Source organism: Podospora bellae-mahoneyi, chromosome 2, assembly GCF_035222275.1.
Source record: "Podospora bellae-mahoneyi strain CBS 112042 chromosome 2, whole genome shotgun sequence".
Lineage (NCBI taxonomy): Eukaryota > Fungi > Ascomycota > Sordariomycetes > Sordariales > Podosporaceae > Podospora > Podospora bellae-mahoneyi.
The window spans coordinates 341,542-361,427 of NC_085881.1; the positions used below are offsets into that span (position 1 = coordinate 341,542).

A 19,886-nucleotide genomic window follows, 5' to 3' on the forward strand; every position below is an offset into this window, starting at 1 on the left:
TTCGCGCAAGTCACGGGTTGCTCGTGGACGATCTTGCACTTCCACTTCCCACCCCCAAGACGGGCTCCTCCCCGCTTGTGTTCCATGCAGGTGTTGCCAGGCACTGTCTGTCCATGGGCCATTGCTTTTCTGCCGCTTGTTGCCTGACCTCGCGTCTGGCCGCCGCCTTCTAGTGTCAACGGCATTCATGTACATACATATATAAGAACCCCCCCAGCCATGGACCACTCAGGGGCGCCTGACACCAAGCGACCCCGTCTGACGACTGGCTCGCCATGGTCAGCAGGCGGTTCACATCACGGCAGAACACTCCTTAATCCCAATCCCTCCCCGACGAGTGGACAATCGCCTCATCTGCCGCCAACGTCGAGCCCCTATCATCAACCATCACCACATCACTACGCCCGCCCTTCTGGTACCGGCGATCACAACCATCCACACCCGCACCCTCACCCTCATCCTCACCCTCATCCTCACTCTCACCCCCATCCTCAACCACCACCGCCGCCGCCGCCGCCGCCACCACTATCACAAGCACCTCACCCTCACGCCCACCAGCAGCACCCTCATCCTCAGGGTCCGCCGCCTCCTGTTGCGCAAACGCCCGTCGACGACCGAAGACACCATGAGTCCGAGAGATTTCAGACCATGCACGATCACCGGCAACCTCCACACTCGCCGGCCCACCCAGCATTTTCGAGCTACGCTTCTAGGGAAACCATAGTAAAACCCGACCCAGGCGAAGACACCACGCTGCCGCAGTTGCGCAGGCCTCTATCAACGAGCAACGGTCCCGAAATCATGACGCCGGGAACACCACATAGCGCCCTCCCGCCGCAGTCATACGCTGACGACAAGCGCCATATGAGCTTCGACAGCGGCCCTCAGCAGCAGCAGCAGCAGCAACAACCACAGCAACAGCAACAGCAGCAATCACAACCACCACAGCAGCCGCAGCCACCGCCGCCCCCGCCGCCACAACAGCAGCCCATGTACGGCAGGCAACCAAGCTATCCACCGCAGACGCCCTTGCCACATGCGCAGCCATATGAATACCCACCACCTTCATACGGAGCACAACATGATGGCTTGTCTTACTCGATCCATGTGGCCTCTTCGAATGCGAAGCGCAAAGGACAGCGTGCCTCACAGGTTAGCCGATCTGAACCATGACCATGCCATATCTGTAGCCAAGGAAAGGATAATGACTAACCATGTATGTATGTGTGTAGGCCTGTGAGACGTGCCGTCAGCTCAAAGCAAAGTGCGACGAGCTGAAGCCTTGCAAAAGCTGTAGAGAAAAGAAGGTGGAATGCAAATACCGAGAACTTGTTCCCAAACAGTGGGTTTTGTATCTGGCTAACGACTGCTGTCTCAGTGACTGACCATGGTAATACAGGCAAGATAAAGTGCAGGCCGACATTTTGGAGCAGCTTATGATTATGAGAAATGACTTTCAGGACTGGATCGCGACAAATGATAGGCGCGTGAGCAGGCTCGAAGAGGCGGTAAAGCGAATCGCACCAGCAGCAGATCTTCAGCAGTTCGAGCCGTTACAAGAGGAAGAAATCCGACCAGCCTCAGCTGAATCAGGGAGCGCGCCCGTGGCAGAGGAAGCGTACACATCATCACCCACCGGAGGGGCTCAGGCACCCCCCATCGATGCCGAAGCTGCACGCCAGATAACACGTGAGATGGAGGTTGAAAAGGAGGTAGAACCGGGGCCGTTCGTTCAGCCTGGAGTCCCGACCATCCCGCCCAATCATACGACATTGGCTGCCTTCTTGCTCAAGTGGCGACCCATCGAGGCGTTGGTTCGGCGCTATCTGGATGCCGAAAAGATCAAGTATGTGGACGAGTTCCCCATCAGACAGGAGGAAAGACGAGGGTTGTTGCGAGTCTGGGGTCGGGGCGAAGGCATGGACAGCAGCCGGGACAGGGACGCGCCTCACGATCTGGGGATGATGGAGGTGCATGATGACTACTCTGACGCCGGCGCGCCATCTCCGGCAGACTGCTGGGGCGGAATCAGCGGCTCACCTGGCCCCATGGACGGAAAGTCTGGCAACGGACTCCTCCATATCCCGGACTTTTCCGAATCAACTGTGTGGAAATACGTCAAGAGCTTCAACGACAATATTCAGAACATGCACCCACTCATTATCCCCAATGAGCTGAATGCCATGGTCAAGCTGTTTCTCGACGGACTCCACCCAAGCTCGAGAAGCAAGGGCGGGGGCTCGAACATTGCCAAGTTCGCCGTTGGGTCGCAAGGGGAGACCTCGCTCAAGAGGAAAAGGACCTCGCCCGGCCCGGAAGGTGGCAGTAGCGAGCCCTCGTTGCCGCCTAAGGTCGGCAGGCCCATGTTCCAGCGATCTATTAACAATGCGCTGGTTCTGCTGGTCCTTGCCCTTGGTAAAATCTGCCTTCACAAGGACAAACGGCTGCCAGATGTTGTGCCAGTCAGCGAGCCTGTCCAGCACGGCTCCCCCTTTCTGCGCAACGGCAACCCGGCGCCAGCATCCCCGTCGCAGGGCTCGCCTCCGTCCTACGCTTCTCATTCCCACGCAGCTGGCCTCCCTTCGCCCAAGGATAGTGGCGAGCGAGCTGGAACCAGCAGGCGCTCCTCGTTTCAAGGATCCGGCGTGCCGGCCAAACCGGTGGCCTCCCTCAAGAGGAACCTGGACGTGATTCCTGGCCTGGACTATTTTGCCCATGCTACCGACATTCTTGGCGGTCAACTGGCTGGAACAAGCCTGCGTCATATTCACGCGTATATTTTGGCTGGGTTGTACCACGGTCAGCTGGGGAGGGTGGTGGAGAGCTACGCCTACATCAAGGAAGCCGGTTGGGCGCTGCAGATCAAAATGAGACCAAGCCTGGATCGGTTCAAGAGGCTTCAAGAGAGCCAGACAACCAACAGGGACTCAGTCACCGAGAAATCGGACAACCAGCTTGTCTTTGCCTTCTGGACATGCCTTCAGCTCGAAAGCGACATCATTGCCGAGTTGCCGCTGCCACAGTCTCACATTTTGGCGTTTGAGGAAATCATGCCTTATCCCAACATCAACATGGCGACGGGGCTCGGTTTTGACGAGCACGTCCTGCGAAGCTACTTGGCTCAGCTCTACCTCCGCAAGAACCTGAACCAGATCCATCAGACGCTGTACAACCCGGAGAACCCGCAGCCTCTCGAGACTCACTCAGCCGGGGGCGGCATCATTGAGATTATCCAGAACTCGCTGGACATGCGATTCGTGCCACCCGAGTTCAAGTTTTTGGAGTCTGATCCCCCAGCAAAGGATATCCTGTCTGCCCGGTTGCGTGCCAAGTACTGGGGCGCTCGGGTCATCACCTTTCGCCCGTTCATTAGACAGATTCTCGAGCACAATTTTGACAAGGCCATATCCACCACGTCCCCGATGCAGGGAGTGTCGCCGGCCGGCAGGATCCAGGATGATTTCTCTGATGATGTCAAGGCGTATGCCCAGAAAGGCATCAAGGCTCTGGTTGAAAGCACGAGGGCCTTTCACGGGGTCGAGGACAAGCGGTTCATCATCACCAATGTATTCGGCACAGCGCATGCGTAAGACAACACCCACATGTGTTCTTGTTTCTCGAGTGAATATTTGCTGACCTAATGGCTGTAGACAATGGGGCAATCTGCTCACGCTGGCGGCCGTGTTCAAGGACCCGGTGCTGAACCAGTATATTGACGAGGGCCTCTTGAAAGAACTTTTTACCAAAACAATCTCCTTTTTCAAGATTATCTCGCACCCCTCGAGCGCTCTATCAATCGACATGCGGATTCTGGAAGGCCTTCAGAACGAACTGTGGCGACGGCCAAACAGTATCGACCTGGTGGACCACCAGCCTGGATCCAGCTTCTCGAGCAACGCCAGCAACGGCATCCAACTATCTTGCATGGCCCCGACCACGCCTCTTCCTGGCATGCATGCTCCCAGCACACCAGTGGACGCCTTCCGCCCACCGCCGTCCGGTCAGCTGCACGGCCCGCTCCTACCGCCCGTGTTGGGTGCCGTACCCGACGGCCTACCGGTGATGTCACCGGGGTCCCTGCCCCCCATGCAGCATCCACCACCACCATACTGACATTCGAAACGAACCCCGACCTTTCGATAAGGACACTTGACGCTGCTTCCGTTAAACAAACACCATACATACCCTAACCTCTCATGCATCTCATACATACACACAATTACACACACACACACACACACACACACATATATATATATATACATCTACAGACACTTAATCGTCTTGTTCACGACCCTGATAGAGAGGGAAAAGAGAGGGAAAAGATGGGAAAGAACGAAGAAAAGATACCTCGGAAAGTTGTGTTGCGGGAAACAAAGCCAATCGTGGTCTTTTCTTCTTTTGCGGTCTTTAGGGGAGAGAGGGGGAGCAAAAGAGAGAGCATGGTTGTCATTTAAAGCATCTGCATCATCATATGTGTGCGCGCTCTGGAGAGGTCTTTTCTTTCTCACGGTCGCAAGGGATAAGGGGGGAGGGAAGAGAAGGGGGGGAGATACCCACTTTGTGTTGAATCGAGATTTTAGCCAAGTCTTGTTGTTTTTCGCGCGCGCAGACAGAACTATGGTAATATTCATTTTTGCCTTCCAGGAGGTGGGGGGGTTTGGTTTGACTTTTTGTCCAATTGGAAATGGTTTCTGGGTCATGTCTTGTTTTTTCTTTTGCCCCCCGGGTGTAGCACATAACATGCCCTTACTCCTCTTCTGGGTCTCTACTTTTTTCTATGGAGGATGGTTGGTAGGCTGGTGATGATGATGGTGGTGGGCAAGGGCGGTGGTGTTTTTTTTTTCAATTTTTTTTTAATCTTCGTGTTTTCTGTTACCTATCTTTACCCAAGTCATCCCGCTCCTGTGTTTACTTAACCTAACCTGCTTTGGCTACACTATCCATTAACAACGTACCTACTACATTGAACTATCATACCATGCAATATCACACTAAGTTCAGTCCATGATAATTAGCAAATGTGTTCGAACTATTATCGTGCGAAGTGGTTCGCTATGAAACTCAGGAGTCTGTGATAAGTATGATTACGTCCCAAGCGCTCTCTGGTCTATAACAAAACAACAATCAAGCACACCCACCCGTCCGGATACGCCGCCTCTCTCATCAACTCTTCCAACGGAGCCCTGAACGGCACCGAGCCTCCGTGCATGATGACATTCGCCAACACTGGGTCTCGACTAGACGGGAAGAGTGACGGGAGGTTTTCCTTCAGGACTTCTCCCAATGTTTGTGGTTTCCCTTCCCAATGACACCACATCAGCAGTCATGTCAAGAACAGCACTAGGCAAGGAAAACAAACTCACGATTGGCATTTCGAGGTGGTATCAGTGTTTGAACCACCTTGAAGGACCCATGATCGCCCCCAGAAGTCTGCAAGGGGGACGACGGAATATAAATCCGTACCGGCACGTTCTTCAACGGCGTGGGCGTGTTCAGCAAACGGCTGTTGATTCTGCTAAACGAAGCATAGTCATCTTTTTTCGTGTTTGATCCTCTCACGTTAGCGCCCCCATCATGTTGGGTAAGAGGAGGGAAGGGAACAGGAAAGAAAGAAAGAAAAATACGAACTATCCTGCACACTGTTCCACAAGGCGGTGCTGTCGTCCTTGCTCAACCCCATAATCTGCTTGGCGTTTCCGTTGCGGACAAAATCCGCCTCCTTTGCCGAGTTGGTGAAGGTGTCGGCTATGTCCCATTCGGGTCCGTCACCGACCGTCAGCCTCCATGGTAGCGACCCCGCAGAATCGGGGGGGAGGTATAAATCGACGAGGAGCCCAACAGCAAGGTTGCGGAGCTGGACGTCCTCGTAGTGAAAGGACGAGCAGGGGAGCGGGCTGAAGTAGGCGGATAACCGGGGGAGCAGAAGGGCAAGGTAGCTGAAGCGGGGGACCGAGACCACAAAAGGATTGGTCGAGGGTTGGGAGGTGTGAGTTATGTAAAGGGGTATTTGAAGGGACCAGAGGGCCTGGGGGAGGGGCGGTGGTGGGATGTCGACACCGTCGTGGTTTGGGGCGTTGGCACCGCGACGGCCAGGACGGTGACTGAGTGAAGAAGGGGAGACAGGGGACGATGGTGGAGGAGATGAAGGCATGGTCCAATGCAATGCGGTCCGAGATTGTGGGGCTGGGCCGGGGCTGATCACGGCGGCGGACGGACCAAGAACCGGGCCAGCTCGGTGCCGTCGTGGTTGGCGGTGGCGGGTGCCAAGAAGGGACGAAAACGACTGCCGTTGCTGCCGCTCCGGCTTTTGTTGTGGATGCCCTGGTACAATGATATGTGTTGCAACTGGGTGGCCTGTCGATCGATAGTTGGCGCTGCTGCTGCTGCTGCTGCGGGGTAGGTAGCAAGGCCAGGCAATATGGGGTGAGGGGTAGGATGGAAGCACCGCGCGAGTCTGATGCAATGCGAGCTGGGTGTCCCGTTTCGAAACAACGGGACGAGATTGTTGGAGAAAGGCTCTGGCGGTGGTGGTTGGCCGGTGGGTGGGAGAAGGCACATGCATGCACTTTCACACGCTGCAAGGCCCTGCGTGGGAGACACGGTGCAAGCGGCACCGTGTGCTGCCGTACCTGCAAAGTATACACTACCCTACACCACTCGGCACTTTCGGTTCCAGCAGCGTTGCTCTGAGGATAGCAAGTGCTCGGAATCCTCGGGATGGCACTATCGGTGATGGATGGCTCTTGTCAGCCGGCACAGATAGACCAACGGCTACCAGCCTTACATACATGCACATGTCCGTCCGCCTGTCCAATGTTGTTGCGTATTCCATCAAAAGTGTTATCTCCACGTGCTCTGTGGCTTGATCGAGATTTGTCTACCGCGCGAACAAAGTGAGGGGCACCCGGCATTCATCCATCCATCACGGGCCGAAAGTTCCCCCCTCCCTCAGATGACCGAGACTGGATGGGCGGTTGGGCAGACGGTTGGTTGGCTGTATCGAGTTCCGTTGGTGAGAGGGAGACGGACGCTCACTCTTACTCCTGCTCATGCTTTATGCTGTGTAACTGACCATTCTACCACTCAACGAATACTGCCTGCCACATGTGTAGCCTATTCCCGTCCTCCGTCCCCGTCTGGCAAAGGCTATTCCCCGATCGATCAATTCAGGCGTCTTTTCGGCTTACTTGTGGTGTTGTTGTCCAAGTGAATATATAGAGCACCCCCCGATGTAACCCACCCAGGGCGAAAAGAGGATCGAGTTTTATGGTCTGCATGCCGACGGTTTTTTTATTTTATTTTTTTATCAAAAAATTTTAAAACTGCTAGAAGCTAGGAGAGAGTGTGTGGCAGCAGCATTGTCTTGGGAAGGCATGCAACTAGCGAGTGTTGAAAGTTGTGTCTGATGTCTTGATACTTGTGAAGATTCATCTTCAAAGATGATGATCAGAATCAGTGCACAGATTAGGACCCAGACGTTGTGGTTCATGATTGTATTGCTGCACGCTCCAACCCCTCCAACCCCTCCAACCACACCTAGCAGGTGTGGTTTCATATGTTTTTAAACCCATCCAAACCAAGATTGAACTTTCCATCCACGTGATGTAACTGTTTCCGCTAAATGTCTGTCTGTAAATGTGTGTACAAGAAAATACCAACAAGGTATCCAAGACAAAACCAAGAGAGCATGTGTACACGGATACGCCAACGAGCAACAAGAAGAAAATTAGAAAATAGATGAGAAAAAAACAAATCAAGAAATGCTCGGCTTTTTCCTCCTTCCAAAGACCTTTGAGATAGTGTTCGATTCCCGCCGGCGATGTTCAGGGGACATGGGCTCTGGGAATGGGGCTGCCATTGTCATGCCTGGCGGAGGACCCGAGTGCTTGAGAAAGTCGGCCAGGTCAGAAGTACCTCGGGAAGGCACCGAAACAGCGTCGCGTGGCTCAAATTTCTTCATCGGGACCCGTCCGCTGCCTCCCACCGGCGGCCGGTTGGCCATACTGGGGGGTGGACCACCGCCCATCATGGCTGCTGCCTTCGAGCTCATGTTGGGCGCCACTTGAAGGGGGGTATAGCTTCTTCCACCCATTGTCCCGCCCATACCGGCGCTAGCCCGGCTGCTCAGACTTCTGGACTCAGCTGCAGGAAGCTGAGCAACCTTGGGCCCACCCATGAAGCCAGAACCTGGTCCGCCACCCTGTCCGCTGTCACGCCTCGTCAACCTAGCCATCAGGCTCGCCGAGCTCGACTTCTTCTTGGGCCTGTTTCGCGCAGCTGCCGCTGCTTGAGTCTCTTGGGTGGCAAAAGGCAAGACAGTTGGCTCGGGCGGTGGGGCATAGTTGTTCAGAAAGTCAATCAGACTCTCCTCCTTGGCCGCTGGTCGTTTGGGTTTGGGCGTTGGCTCCTCCTCGAGCATCATCTCGTCCTCGTCGCTGAGGTCAATGGCATATGGGTCGCGAACGCGCCGAGTCTTGCGCTTGGGTATCGGCATGTCGAAGTCCATCTCGTTGGGCGTAGGGGCAGGGTGCGAGGTGGGGAGAGGCTTGTTTCTTCCGGCTAGGAGGGCGCTCTGCGAGTTGATAGACGACTGAATAGAAGGGGGAACCGAGCTGGTCGAGTCGTTGCCCCTCATCTCGGCCTCGTTGAGGTGGGCGTCGACGGCCCGACCGCCAACGGCTCCCGACATCTGATCCGAGTCCATGGTGGTTCGGAAAGGGGCAACAGCCTTGGGGATCCGCGGGTTGAGGCTCGGGGGACCGCGGCGGATGAAATCGATCAGGTCAGAGTTGTCATCCTTGTAGTCCACGGCGGCATCACGGGCCTGAAGCCTTGGTCTGTTGGGGTTGCTCGTCATGGATCCCTTGCTGGAGGCCACGCTAGCCATTGACACCATTCCCGGATTTCGCGAGCCACCGGACCCAGCGAGCGCATTGACAGGAGCCGCGCCGCCGCCGGGGGGTCCGGTGGAGCGGATGAACTCCGCAAATTCTGCCATGGACTCTCGAGGCAATCTCGCGTCCCGGGCTTGGGGTATGTTTCCACGTGGCTTGGACGGGCCCGGTGGAGTCGATCGCGGCACCACGCCTCCATGCTTGCTGCTGCTTGTGGGATAGCTCCTCAGACTGTGGTGGGTGTCGCTCGACTGGTGAGCATGTCCCACCGAACGTGGGTTGTTGGACCCAGAGGCACCCATTTCGCCAGGCCTGGCCGCCGACGACGAGCGGGACCGCGGCGGGTTTTGGCGTGCGTCCTCACTCTTCCTGGTCTTGACCGAGATGACGGGACTCCCAGAACCCTTTTGCCGTGTTGATGACTGGGACTGTGGCCGGTGGATACGCATGTCAGCTCACATCTGTCTGATAACGCACGGCAGGCGGGATGAGGGGACTTACGTTGTTGTCTCGCATGTTTTCAGGAGTCAGTGTGTACTGGATAGTCTGGTCGCTCTGGATGAGTTCCTCAAAGTTCCGCACCACATCAATACGTGCCTGCATTCCCTCTTCCGAGGTTCGCACAGGCTTGATCTTGGTTGACCCGGGTGAGCCTGAGCCGCGTTGCTGCTTGGAAGACGCCCCGGGGGCTTCAAGACCACTATCGTTGCGAGACCTCTCCACCGACACCTGGCCAATGGTGGCCGGTTGGCGTTGGGCTGATGTGTTTGCCACGGCCTGTCTTCCGGCACTTCGCTCGGGGACAGCGGGCGCTGGTGTGGTGCCTGTCGACAGCCGAGAGTTTGTGGGTTTGGCCCATTGGTGTTTATCTTTTGCTGCTTTTCCTTCGGCCAGCACAGGCATCGATTCGATAAAGAAGGTTGAGCTCGCCGCAGTCGATGGTCTCGATGGAGACGAAGACGTAGATGGCAATATGGTAACCTTGGTGAGCGCCTTCTGCGAGGACGGTGTTGTAGCACGCTCGGCATTGACAGGGACAGCAGATATGGGGTTTTGCTGTTCGTCAGTTGTACTCTCGATTTCGCGAGGCTCTCTCGATGTGGCTTCCAGAATCACTGGTAGGCTGTTGTTGTTGCCGCTGCCAGGGCTGATGGGGGTGACAGGGGACACGGCATAGTCATTCTCAGTCTCCGAGGCCAGGTCGTTCGCTGCCAGCCCTGAACGATGGGCATAGTTGACAGAGAGTCGGGAACGGAAGACGCTGTCCGGAGAACGGCGCGGGCGCTCGTCTGGAATAGGAGGAGTATCAGCGCCGCTCAGACGGGAGGGGCTGGGTCCGCGAGACGAGTCTGTGGCCACCAGCGAGTTGCGTGCAGACGTCACCACCGGGCTCCGAGGGCTGGTGACTTCGATCAGCCTTGCCGAGTGAATGCTCGGTGACCTCACCGGCAGGTTTGTGTTGATCATGGTCGGTTTTCCATTTTCAGGGAATGTTGGTGACGGATTCCGTCCTCCCAGGATCGAGACGCGGGAGGACCTAATGATACGAGGCTCCTCGATCGAGACCTCCTCCTCCTCCTCATCGATCCGGTCCTCTTCGACGGTTTCGAGCTGAGTGACAACTGAAGGGGCGACCTGGATCTGAACAGCAGTCCCTTCTGACGGCTGGACTTGTTCCTCCACCGCAGCATCAGAGGTGTCTATCGGCTGGTTCTCGTCCAAAGGCGCAGCGGGGGCTTCGATCGGGGAGAGGTAAGGAGTAGTGATTGGAGTCGGCAGCGAGTTCGAGCGTTTGCGACGTGCGACAATTGGTGTTTGCGGTCGAGACGATGCGGGGGTGAGCAGTCCGGTAGCTAGCGGAAGTATAATCATGCTCTTGGGCCGGGCGGGCTGCTGCTCGCTTTGCCCAACAGCGGCCTTCTCTTCCTCGTCTTCTTCGTAGGTGGGCGCCAGTCCGGGCACCTCGATCTCCTCCACATCATTTGGTCCCATTGGCAGCGGAATCGCCGCCGCTGTCAGATATTCGTCCTCCATGAGCTTTTGGGCCCCTTCAACTGTCTCTTGCGCAACGTTCTCGACTTCGCCCTCGACAGCAGCTTCTGGCTCCAGGACCGTGGCTGGAACCATCAGTTCCGCCGTGCTGCTGGGGGACCGCAGGTGGCCTGCCCCACGCGTCGAATCACCCGAAAAGGATCTGGCCAGACGCTCCATGGTCCCAGCGGTCGGAGTTCGAATCTTCTTCTTCCATGATCTCCACAATCGGCCCAGCGTGCGGTCCAGGGCGACCCGCTCCATGTCGAGCTCCTCCACCACGATTTTGTCGGCAACCCCCGTCGGGCTCCGCAGGCCCTCTTTCAGCTCCTTGTCATATTTCACGCGCATGCGGTGATAAGCAGCCTGACCGGCCACAATGAGGGCCTGTTCCCCCATAAATTCCAGTATCGATGTCAGGAAGATGGCGACTGCAGGAGACACGGCCTCGGACAGCCGGTCGTCGGTTCCCGTCTCGAGATGGCCCTGCTCCGTGTAGTAGTCCTCGTCCTCCTCCTCCATGTCCCCGAGCGACGAATACACCATGCACCGCAGGCGGGTCCGCTTCCACACCAGTTCAACGTCCCAATCGCTTGCGGAAACAGGGTCCTGCCCCTGGGCTTCAGCAGGAAGCTCCTCCTCGCCTCCGAGATACTCGCGAAGTTCCTCGTCGGCCTGGTTTATGGCATCCTTGGCGAGCTTTGGCTTCAGCACTTCGGACACGGCCGGACGCAAAGCAGAGAGGGCAGTGGAGCGGGACACGCAGAGAAAGTTAAAGAGCAGCTGATCGAGAAAGCTGTTGACCAGCTGCAAGGCGGCGGGCGACACGGCTGCTGTCTCGCCCGATGGCTCAATGCCATGCTGATCGTACCAGGCTTCAGCATGGCTGTCGTGATCGTTGGTGACAATTTGCGAAGCAGCTGAGGCGGCGATGAAGGCCGGTTCAGGTGACACTGTCAAAGGGGGCGACATCAAGCTGTGTGCGACGGTCGACGGCCGGTCGCTGGATATGCTCAGGGCCCTCGATCGTGAAGAGGGAATTCTTTGGGGGGAGGCCATGCCCGAGGAGGACCGGGGAGCGGCCGAGTCTATAGAGGAATACATGTCGACGGTTAGTGGGAGTGGCGGCAGCAACAATAATGGCGGAATCGGTTGCAGCTTCCAAACTGCAGGGCCGCTGCTGCTGCTGCTGCTTCCTCTTTACTGATGCAGGAGGATGCTACAGTGACGAGAGACAAAACGGCACGAGGCAGTACAAGATCAGCGCCGCATCCGAGGCGCCTACTGCTTTCTCCGCCTTCGGTCACACAAGAATAATACTGAGGGAATGCGGTCGGCCGGCTGCTAGACGGGCGGTGTCTAGGATTGGACGGCAACGGTGGTTGGAGTAGGCCAAATCGACGCGGCTGACAGGTTCGACAGTACGGTCTCGCAGGTCCTGGCTTGGACGGTGTAAGACGGCTGACGGGCCATCCGGTCTGTTAGCTAGGATTCGTTGAGATCTGGTCGGCGCGACTGCGGGGGGCGTAGCTGAAAAAAAAACGACGCTGGAAGCCGTGACGGGGGGAATGGGAATAGGATAGGGAAACAGGAAGTGGACAAGACGCAGACGAAGATGCCCCAGATTAACAAGCTTCGCTGCGTCTAAGTGGCACACTGTCTGACTGAAGCCTCTATTGCAAGCAACAGGAATGCAGAGACGACACAGCGTGTACGGCGCAGGCCAGCGTTACGACGTCGATCCCCTTTCCTTGAGCACTTTACACACCGCCGGACAGTCCAACCGCCTCCCGAGAATCCTGTGTTCAGCTTCTCTGGTGGGCATGCAGCCGTCGATGCGAGGAGCCGAAGGGAGAGGGGAGATGAGGAGAGTGATGGAGAGCAGCCGACAGAATTGGATATAATAGGGGATGGAAACACACCTGGCGGTCGAGCTCCAGCAATTCACGCATCCATTGGTGTAGCTCGCTGGTCGATTCCGGTCTCTGATCTCACGACGAGAATTGGCTGGAGAGAGTCTCCTATAGGTAACAATAAGAAAGCCACGCGGTCGTTTGGCGCAGCAGGAAGCAGATCTCGGGCGCAGCAGCCCACACCTGTTGGCTATTTCGCGATCTGGTTATGTAGGCCGCTGCACGGGTTGGTTCCAGGTTGGCGCTGCGACACGCTGCACTGTTGAAGAAGGGGGACGCAACCAGATCAGATCGATACAGGTACGCGAGATGGTCCTGAAGGTGAGAAAAAAACAACTTGGGAATACAGACAGCATGGGAGAGAGGGGGCAAGCATGGGTGATTTTGGCCATTGGGCGCACAGTCGCAAGAGTTGCCATCACAAACCAGGGGTCCATGATTGATGCACCCAAGATTCCCCAGGAGGGGTTTAGCGGCCCAAGAAGGAGGGCGTTCCCGAGATGACCTCCGCTAAGAAGGCCTAAAACACACGGTCTTGTCAGGTACATCTACTCCTCTTGGTCCATCCTGATATGGCATGATATACAGATAGCTTCTACAGATAACTACTATCAGTACTAGATACTTCATGGCATGGAGGGTTACTGTGCTCTTTGCAAAGATCTACACAGCACGATACCGAAGCGTTTCAGGCTATTCTCCAGGTGTAGGGCAGACATAAACATATATCGACTGCTTGGCTGCGGCGCATCGAAAATTCGGTGATGGTCGCAATCGGCAGACAGCAGCCCCAGAAGCGCAAACAGGAGATGCCCCTGTTCCCCGTGTCTCCCCCACTTGGAATTTAGTTGGGTGGGGCGACCGGCTTGGCAGGGCCTGCGAGAAGAAGCGAATGTTCTGTGCCTACAATTCACATCAATCGCCGGATACCTACAAACAGCCATCACTTGCTGACAGCCCCGAGTGATAAGCCGGTCTGCCACGTTGTGCAGCATCAAAAGCGTACAGTAGATATGGACGCTGACGACTATCTGGTGCCCTAGAGCATCCTACTGCTGCCGGAAATGCGGGGGATATCAAGGTCTGCTCCACCTCGAAACGGCCGGGCTTGTTCAGCACGGACAGCTGCTCGGCCGTGATGGAGTTGCTGTAGTTCATCCCACAGGCATCACAGACATCACAGGCACCACAGACACAAATCACATCAACAGCCTTGGCCACGGCCATGGTTTAATATGAAACAAACATCAGTGGCCCATGGGTGATCCTCAACTGATCGACAAATGAAACGTCGTTGCATTTCTTCTTTTTTTGGGAGACACGGAGAGCATCTGGACAGATCGGCTAACCACCTTGCTTCGACAAGCCAAACAATATATATTAATACAACGCATCTCCTGCAGGTAGGCACCCGCAACTTCTGACCACAATGTATAATATGTTAAAGAAATAAAAAACGTGGTCACTGCCAATGCCCGTGGACTGCATGTTTTGGAAAAAAGTAAAGAAGCTATGTGATGTGTGCATCCGCGTGTCATCGACATTCTTATCCCCCCCTTTTCTTTTTTTCCCGTGTGCGAGTTTAACCGTCGCCCGCGCCTGGTCCTGCATAGGGATCATCAAGAAAAATGGACCAAGAGGCACCGAGAGAAAAGCTACTTTTTTGTATTCTTGTTTTTTTTTGTGGTTTTTTTTGTATCGTCCCTTTCGCCACCTCCTCCCCCTTTCCTCAACCCCCCTGCCTTTTTCTTTTTTGTATTTTGCCTGCTCATCTCGCCCTTCCAACCAACACGTTGCAAAACAGCAAAGCAAGACGAGTCTACATAACTTCAAATCTGGTCAGAACCACAGCAGACAAAATTCAAAACTGAGATTATGTATAGCAACAAACTGTATAAAAATTATTATTAAATCGCAGCAAAAATTACACAGTGGTATTATGCTCCGCTGTTAGCCCAACTTCTATCTCTCTCTCTCCTCCACTCCTTTTATGTAGCCAGCAAACAAAAGATACATGCTAAGACAATACGAACGTCTGAATAACGACAACCATAAGCTTTTGCCTGTTTATTTCCCCTAGCCAGCAAACCACACATCCCTACTACTACCCTTCAACCCACTCCAAACCCTACATTACTCCCCGTCCTACTGCCCCTCAACCCACTCCAAACCCTACATCACTCCCCGTCCTACTGCCCCTTCCTTCCTTCCTCTCTTCCCCTATCCCCTCTCTCTTCTCAAGCTCTTGTTCTGTTCCCCCTTTTTCCCTTCCCCATCCAATCCTAAAATTCCCATCCCGTCCAACCCAGCAGTAGGAAAATGTACATGTAAAAAATATGTCTGTCTGTCCATGTACCAGCTGCTGACCATATTCAAAATGAACAAAATGAAAACAACCAAAAGAAGAGATAAACAAACGGCTTTTCTACTCACCCCTTTCCCCTCATTTTTGTTTTCCAACGAGAAAAAGATTGCGAGAAAAAGCCAAAAAAAAAAAAAAAAAAAAAAAAAAAAAAGAAAAAGAGAGAGAGAGAGAAGTCAGCAGAGACGAGGACAAAGGAAAAATACAGGGTTCTGTCTGTGTTTGTATGTGCGCGTCTCCAAAAGATGGGGAGAGTTGGTCCATGTGGGTTGCTTTTGATCAAGCTCTGGCTGGTCAAACTTTTTCTGAAACACAAACTCCTTGGGTCTTTTCTTCCAACACTTCCTCGTGGTCTCCTTATCATTTGCTCTTCGCGGCATAATCTCGAGTGAGGGACAAACCTAGTAAACCTGCCCGATTGCTGCCACGGCAATAGCCACGAACCCAGCCATGCCGAGGCTGGCATGGAAATTGACCGCCGCCCCTGCAGTGTAGACTGGTAGCGGGGCGGAATCGGATGGTGTCGCGGGGGGTTGCTCATGGGGAGGGGCAGGAGCAGGAGCAGGAGCAGGAGCAGGAGCAGGAGCAGGAGCAGGAGCAGGAGCAGGAGCAGGAACAGGAGCAGGAGGGGCCTCGTAAGGCGGGGCCGGCTCGGGCAGAGGAGAGGGGATCACAGGGCCGGGGCCGCCGATAACCGGTGGAGGAGGCGGGACGTAGCTTTGCTCTTCAACATAGCCTCCATCATCAATGGGAGGGGCAGGGGGGTTGCCACCGCCGCAATCACTCGGACCACCGTCGTCCTCGGGGCACTCTTCGTGCGGAACAACTGGGGGAGCCCAATAGTCATCCTCATCATCCGAGTCAGAGTCGGAGCCGGAGCAAGAGTCGGAGCCAGAGTCGGAGGAAGAGCCACAGTCATAGCCAGAGTCGGAGTCAGAGCCAGAGTCAGACTCATACTCCGGAACATGTGCTGGGACTGGGACCGGAACCGGCTCGGGGCCCGAGCAGCAAGGGGCCGGTGGCGGATTGGAAGCATTCCCTTGAGGAGCAGGTTGAGGCTGAATATAGTTGGGCTGCTCATAAGGAGGAGCCTGGGGTGCTGGAGGTTGGGAATTCTCTGCCTTGGGAGGTTGGGCCGGAGGTTGAGGCTTCCCGCACTCGGGCTGCTCTTCGCACTCGGGTTTGTGAGGCTGAGGTTGCTGAGGTTGCTGAGGTTGGAGCTGCTGAGGTTGGAGCTGCTGAGGTTGGGGCTGCTGAGGTTGGGGCTGCTGTTGAGGCTGCTGGGGCTGCTGAGGCTGTTGAGGCTTCACACACTTGGTGGGCTCGTGGTCGGATTCGCTTCCGAAGTCGCAGTCTGAATCCGAATCTGAATCAGAGTCAGACCCGGAGCTGGAATCGCAGTCAGACCCAGAGCTGGAATTGCAGTCACCGTCACTGTCACTGCCCGAGTCGTCCGAGGTGTCCCAGCAGTCATCGTCATCGTCATCGTCATCGTCATCGCAGTTAGCGGGCTCCTGGGTATTCACCTCACAGTTGCTGCCCTTGCAGTGCTTAGCAGGAGGGGCAGGAATGAACGGCCCGCAGTCTGTCCCATTACCGCAGTGAACTGGCGGCGGAGGAGGGCAGTTGTCTCCCTGACAAGGCACGTAAGGCGGAGGAGGTGGAAGGCAACCAGCTCCTCTGCAAGGAACATAGGGAGGAGGGCAATTGTCCCCATGGCAAGGCACATACGGCGGCGGTACATGGTTGCAGTGTTCGCCTTCGCAGGGAACAGGAGGCGGGGGCCGGTAACCGCCTGTGGTGTTGAGGTTGACGTCCCGCGGGGGGAATGGATGGGCGTGTTCGGGGTAGTTGGGTTGGCAAGATTGGAACGGAGGGCAGCGGTCAGTATCGATTTCACAGAATGGAGTCCTTCGGTCGCAGTATTGAACAGGGCGGCAAGAATAGCCTTCAGGGCATCGAGCTCTGTGATAATCATCAAGATTGCCGCTGTGGCCGTGACCGCGATCAAACCCAGATCCGTCTTGGCCACCATACCCGTTGCTATGTCCGTTTCTGTCGAAGCCAGGCACAGGAGGCGGTGGAGGGATCGGAACGCCATATGGTCCGGTGTCAGGGCGGCCGTCATGATCTGGTAGATGATCGGGAGACACCCGAGGAGGAGGGTAGAAAGGGTTGGAGTCGCTGCCATGGTTGTTGCCACTGTGGCCATGGCCGAAGTCATCATGTTCAGCCTCGTCCTCAAAACGGTCATGATCATGACCTCCAAAACCACTGTCACCATAGGGGGGGAAACCATGACCGCCGTTGCCGTGACCTCCGGGGAATCCTCCACCATGTCCATCGTGTCCGCCATGACCGTCTTGTCCATCATGACCGTGCTGACCACCAGGAACAGGGAATCCGGGGAAAGGATTTCCGCCATTATGGTCTTTGTTATCATGCTTGTTGTCATGCTTGTTGTCATGCTTGTTGTCATGCTTGTGGTCATCGTGCTTGTGGTCATGCTTGTGTTCATTGTGCTTGTCATGCTTGTTGTCATGGTGCTTGTTATCATGGTGCTTGTTATCATGGTGCTTGTTATCATGGTGCTTGTTATCATGGTGCTTGTTGTCATGGTGCTTGTGGTCGTGCTTATTGTCGTGCTTGTGATCATCATGCTTGTGATCATCGTGCTTGTCATTATTGCCGCCTGGAAGATGAGGAATACCTGGGAATGGACTCTTTTCATCTTTGTGCTCATCATGATGCTTATCCTTGTGCTTGTCATGCTTGTCGTGCTTGTCATGCTTGTCGTGCTTGTCATGCTTGTCGTGCTTGTCATGCTTGTCATGCTTGTGGTCCTTGTGCTTGTGGTCCTTGTGCTTGTGGTCCTTGTGCTTGTGGTGATGTTTATCATCGTGGCTGTTGTCATCATGGTTGTTGTCATCATGGTTGTTGTCACTGTGGCTGTTGTCATGCTGGTTGCCGCCAGTGAAGTTGCCTTTTCCTCCCCTCTCATCATCAAAATCACTATAATCGGGGAAGTCGAAGCCTAGACCACCGCCGCCGAAATAGTCATCATCTGTCCATTCGCTTTCCCAGTCTTCAAGATCCCCCCGAGACTTGCCGGGTCTGAAGCCAGACTCTCCATCATAGCCATTGTAATTTCCTTCATCAACAGAGTGACCCCACTTCTTGGAGGCATTGCATGGTGTTTTGCTGTTCGGGTGGCAGCCGAGGTCATACTCCGCACCGGCATGAGAAGGCTCGGGGAAAGGAACCTCTGTAGCGGTGGACTGGTTGGGCTGAGCACTGGGGGCAGAGGCTTCTGGCTTGGGCGATGGCTGCGGTGTAGGCAAAGGGTCTGACCGGACAGAAGGAATGATAGCAGAGGCCCGGACAGAGGGGTAGTCAGAGGCAAACTCCTGTTGCCCCCCCACCTCTAGCGCATCCTGTAGCTCATGTTGGGCCTCGGTCTCAGCATCAGTCTCTACATCAGTCGGGACCTCCTCCTCAACTTCGATCTCGAGCTCGCTCTTGACCTCGGTTTTCACCTCAGTCTTGACTTCCACCTCGACCTTCGGTTCAGGTGAAGGCCGGGGAAAGACAAGCGAGGAGGCCAAAGGAGAAGCGATGGGAGAGATTTGCAAAGAAGGCTGGGCGGATGGTTCGGCCGAGGGGTGAGGACTGGCAACTGTGGCAGCTCCCGATGTTGGCTGCCACGCAGCTACGGTTCTGGTATGGGCAATGGGTATGACGATGGGCCTGGTTGAGTAGACTGTGAGACCTGGTCTCACGAGAGTCTTGGTGTGGCAGTAGACACCGCTGCCGCCGGCTTTGCACAGTCTGTCGGCGAGCTCGTTATCTCCTTCCGCACCCTGATTAAAGGGAAGGGGAGAGGAGATGGGGCCAGCAGAAGCCGGCGGAATGGTATCGGCTGATGCTGCCTCGAGCGGTTCAGGTGGTACAGATGACACCGGAAAGGGAGCAGCCTTGATAACCAATGCGGCACCAAGGGCCACTATTGAGGCCTTCATGGCTTCCGGAGGCGACGTTCAACACACAGGAGGAGCAAGAGGGTTGCTGCTACCTCGTTGAAAAAAGCTGAAGAAGGGGTGTCGTGGGAGTGACCGAGTGAGGGGACAGAAGAAGATCCAGAAAGATGCGTTTCGGGGAAGGATATTTCTAAATTGATTTTATGGCTGATCACAGGATCGGTTCCGTGCCGTCATCAATGTCCGGCTTGCATCTAGGTTTGTTGGGGAAAGCCCCCATGGGCCATGGCACCATGGACTCCGAATGTGTTGGACTGGAGCGGACCGACGGCGTCCCTAGCACGGCATGGAAGACACGAAAACACAGCATTGACAGCGGGACCGGTCTTGGAGCTGTCAAGAGTATGCTTTGTGGCGTAGTTTTGGCGTGTTAGGAAGTCCGTATTGACCAGAGAGGGGCTTCTGAGGGCACACACCTCTGCCACATCTCCCATTGCCGAAGCCATCCTGAGTCGGCTGCGAGTGGCAGGTGGAGTTGCTGCCGAGTTCTTCCTCCGGACGGCTTAGCCTGGGGCAAACCTTCAAGTCGGAATGGGTACGAGTACAGGGGCGAGCGTGGAACCGGGTCTTCTTGGGATCGGGTCAATGATTGTATCTGATTGCCTGTTCAACTGACGATGCCGTCTTCCCCATGGAAATGATCGAT

The 19,886-nt window shown here is 55.4% G+C and overlaps 5 protein-coding genes across 5 annotated transcripts; 1 reads left to right on the plus strand and 4 right to left on the minus strand.

Moving 5' to 3' along the window:
• Positions 1-219: 219 nt before the first annotated feature.
• On the plus strand, positions 220-5,006 carry QC761_200150 (uncharacterized protein; the record flags this gene model as incomplete). The annotated part of the gene is given in 5 exon segments (XM_062875736.1): positions 220-1,152; positions 1,233-1,342; positions 1,400-3,586; positions 3,651-4,307; positions 4,319-5,006. 4 exon segments carry the CDS (start codon positions 220-222, stop codon positions 4,111-4,113), a joined length of 3,693 nt encoding a protein of 1,230 aa, XP_062734249.1. The 3' UTR covers positions 4,114-4,307; positions 4,319-5,006.
• An 8-nt stretch (positions 5,007-5,014) lies between these two features.
• Positions 5,015-6,737, minus strand: ATG5 (autophagy protein 5). The gene is made up of 3 exons (XM_062875737.1): positions 5,632-6,737; positions 5,367-5,537; positions 5,015-5,301 (listed from the first exon to the last, which is right to left on the minus strand). The coding sequence occupies exons 1-3, from the start codon at positions 6,563-6,565 to the stop codon at positions 5,111-5,113; spliced, it is 1,296 nt and encodes a 431-aa protein (XP_062734250.1). The 5' UTR covers positions 6,566-6,737; the 3' UTR covers positions 5,015-5,110.
• Positions 6,738-7,756: 1,019 nt separating this feature from the next.
• QC761_200170 (uncharacterized protein) lies at positions 7,757-12,032 on the minus strand (the record flags this gene model as incomplete). Its single annotated transcript, XM_062875738.1, has 2 exons — positions 7,757-9,325; positions 9,399-12,032. 2 exons carry the CDS (start codon positions 12,030-12,032, stop codon positions 7,757-7,759), a joined length of 4,203 nt encoding a protein of 1,400 aa, XP_062734251.1.
• A 3,572-nt stretch (positions 12,033-15,604) lies between these two features.
• On the minus strand, positions 15,605-19,222 carry QC761_200180 (uncharacterized protein; the record flags this gene model as incomplete). Its single annotated transcript, XM_062875739.1, is given in 5 exon segments — positions 15,605-15,813; positions 15,826-16,456; positions 16,490-16,592; positions 16,617-17,795; positions 17,826-19,222. 5 exon segments carry the CDS (start codon positions 19,220-19,222, stop codon positions 15,605-15,607), a joined length of 3,519 nt encoding a protein of 1,172 aa, XP_062734252.1.
• Positions 19,223-19,384: 162 nt separating this feature from the next.
• Positions 19,385-19,686, minus strand: QC761_0030890 (uncharacterized protein; the record flags this gene model as incomplete). Its single annotated transcript, XM_062872258.1, has 2 exons — positions 19,385-19,587; positions 19,657-19,686. The coding sequence occupies 2 exons, from the start codon at positions 19,684-19,686 to the stop codon at positions 19,435-19,437; spliced, it is 183 nt and encodes a 60-aa protein (XP_062734253.1). The 3' UTR covers positions 19,385-19,434.
• Positions 19,687-19,886: the final 200 nt, after the last annotated feature.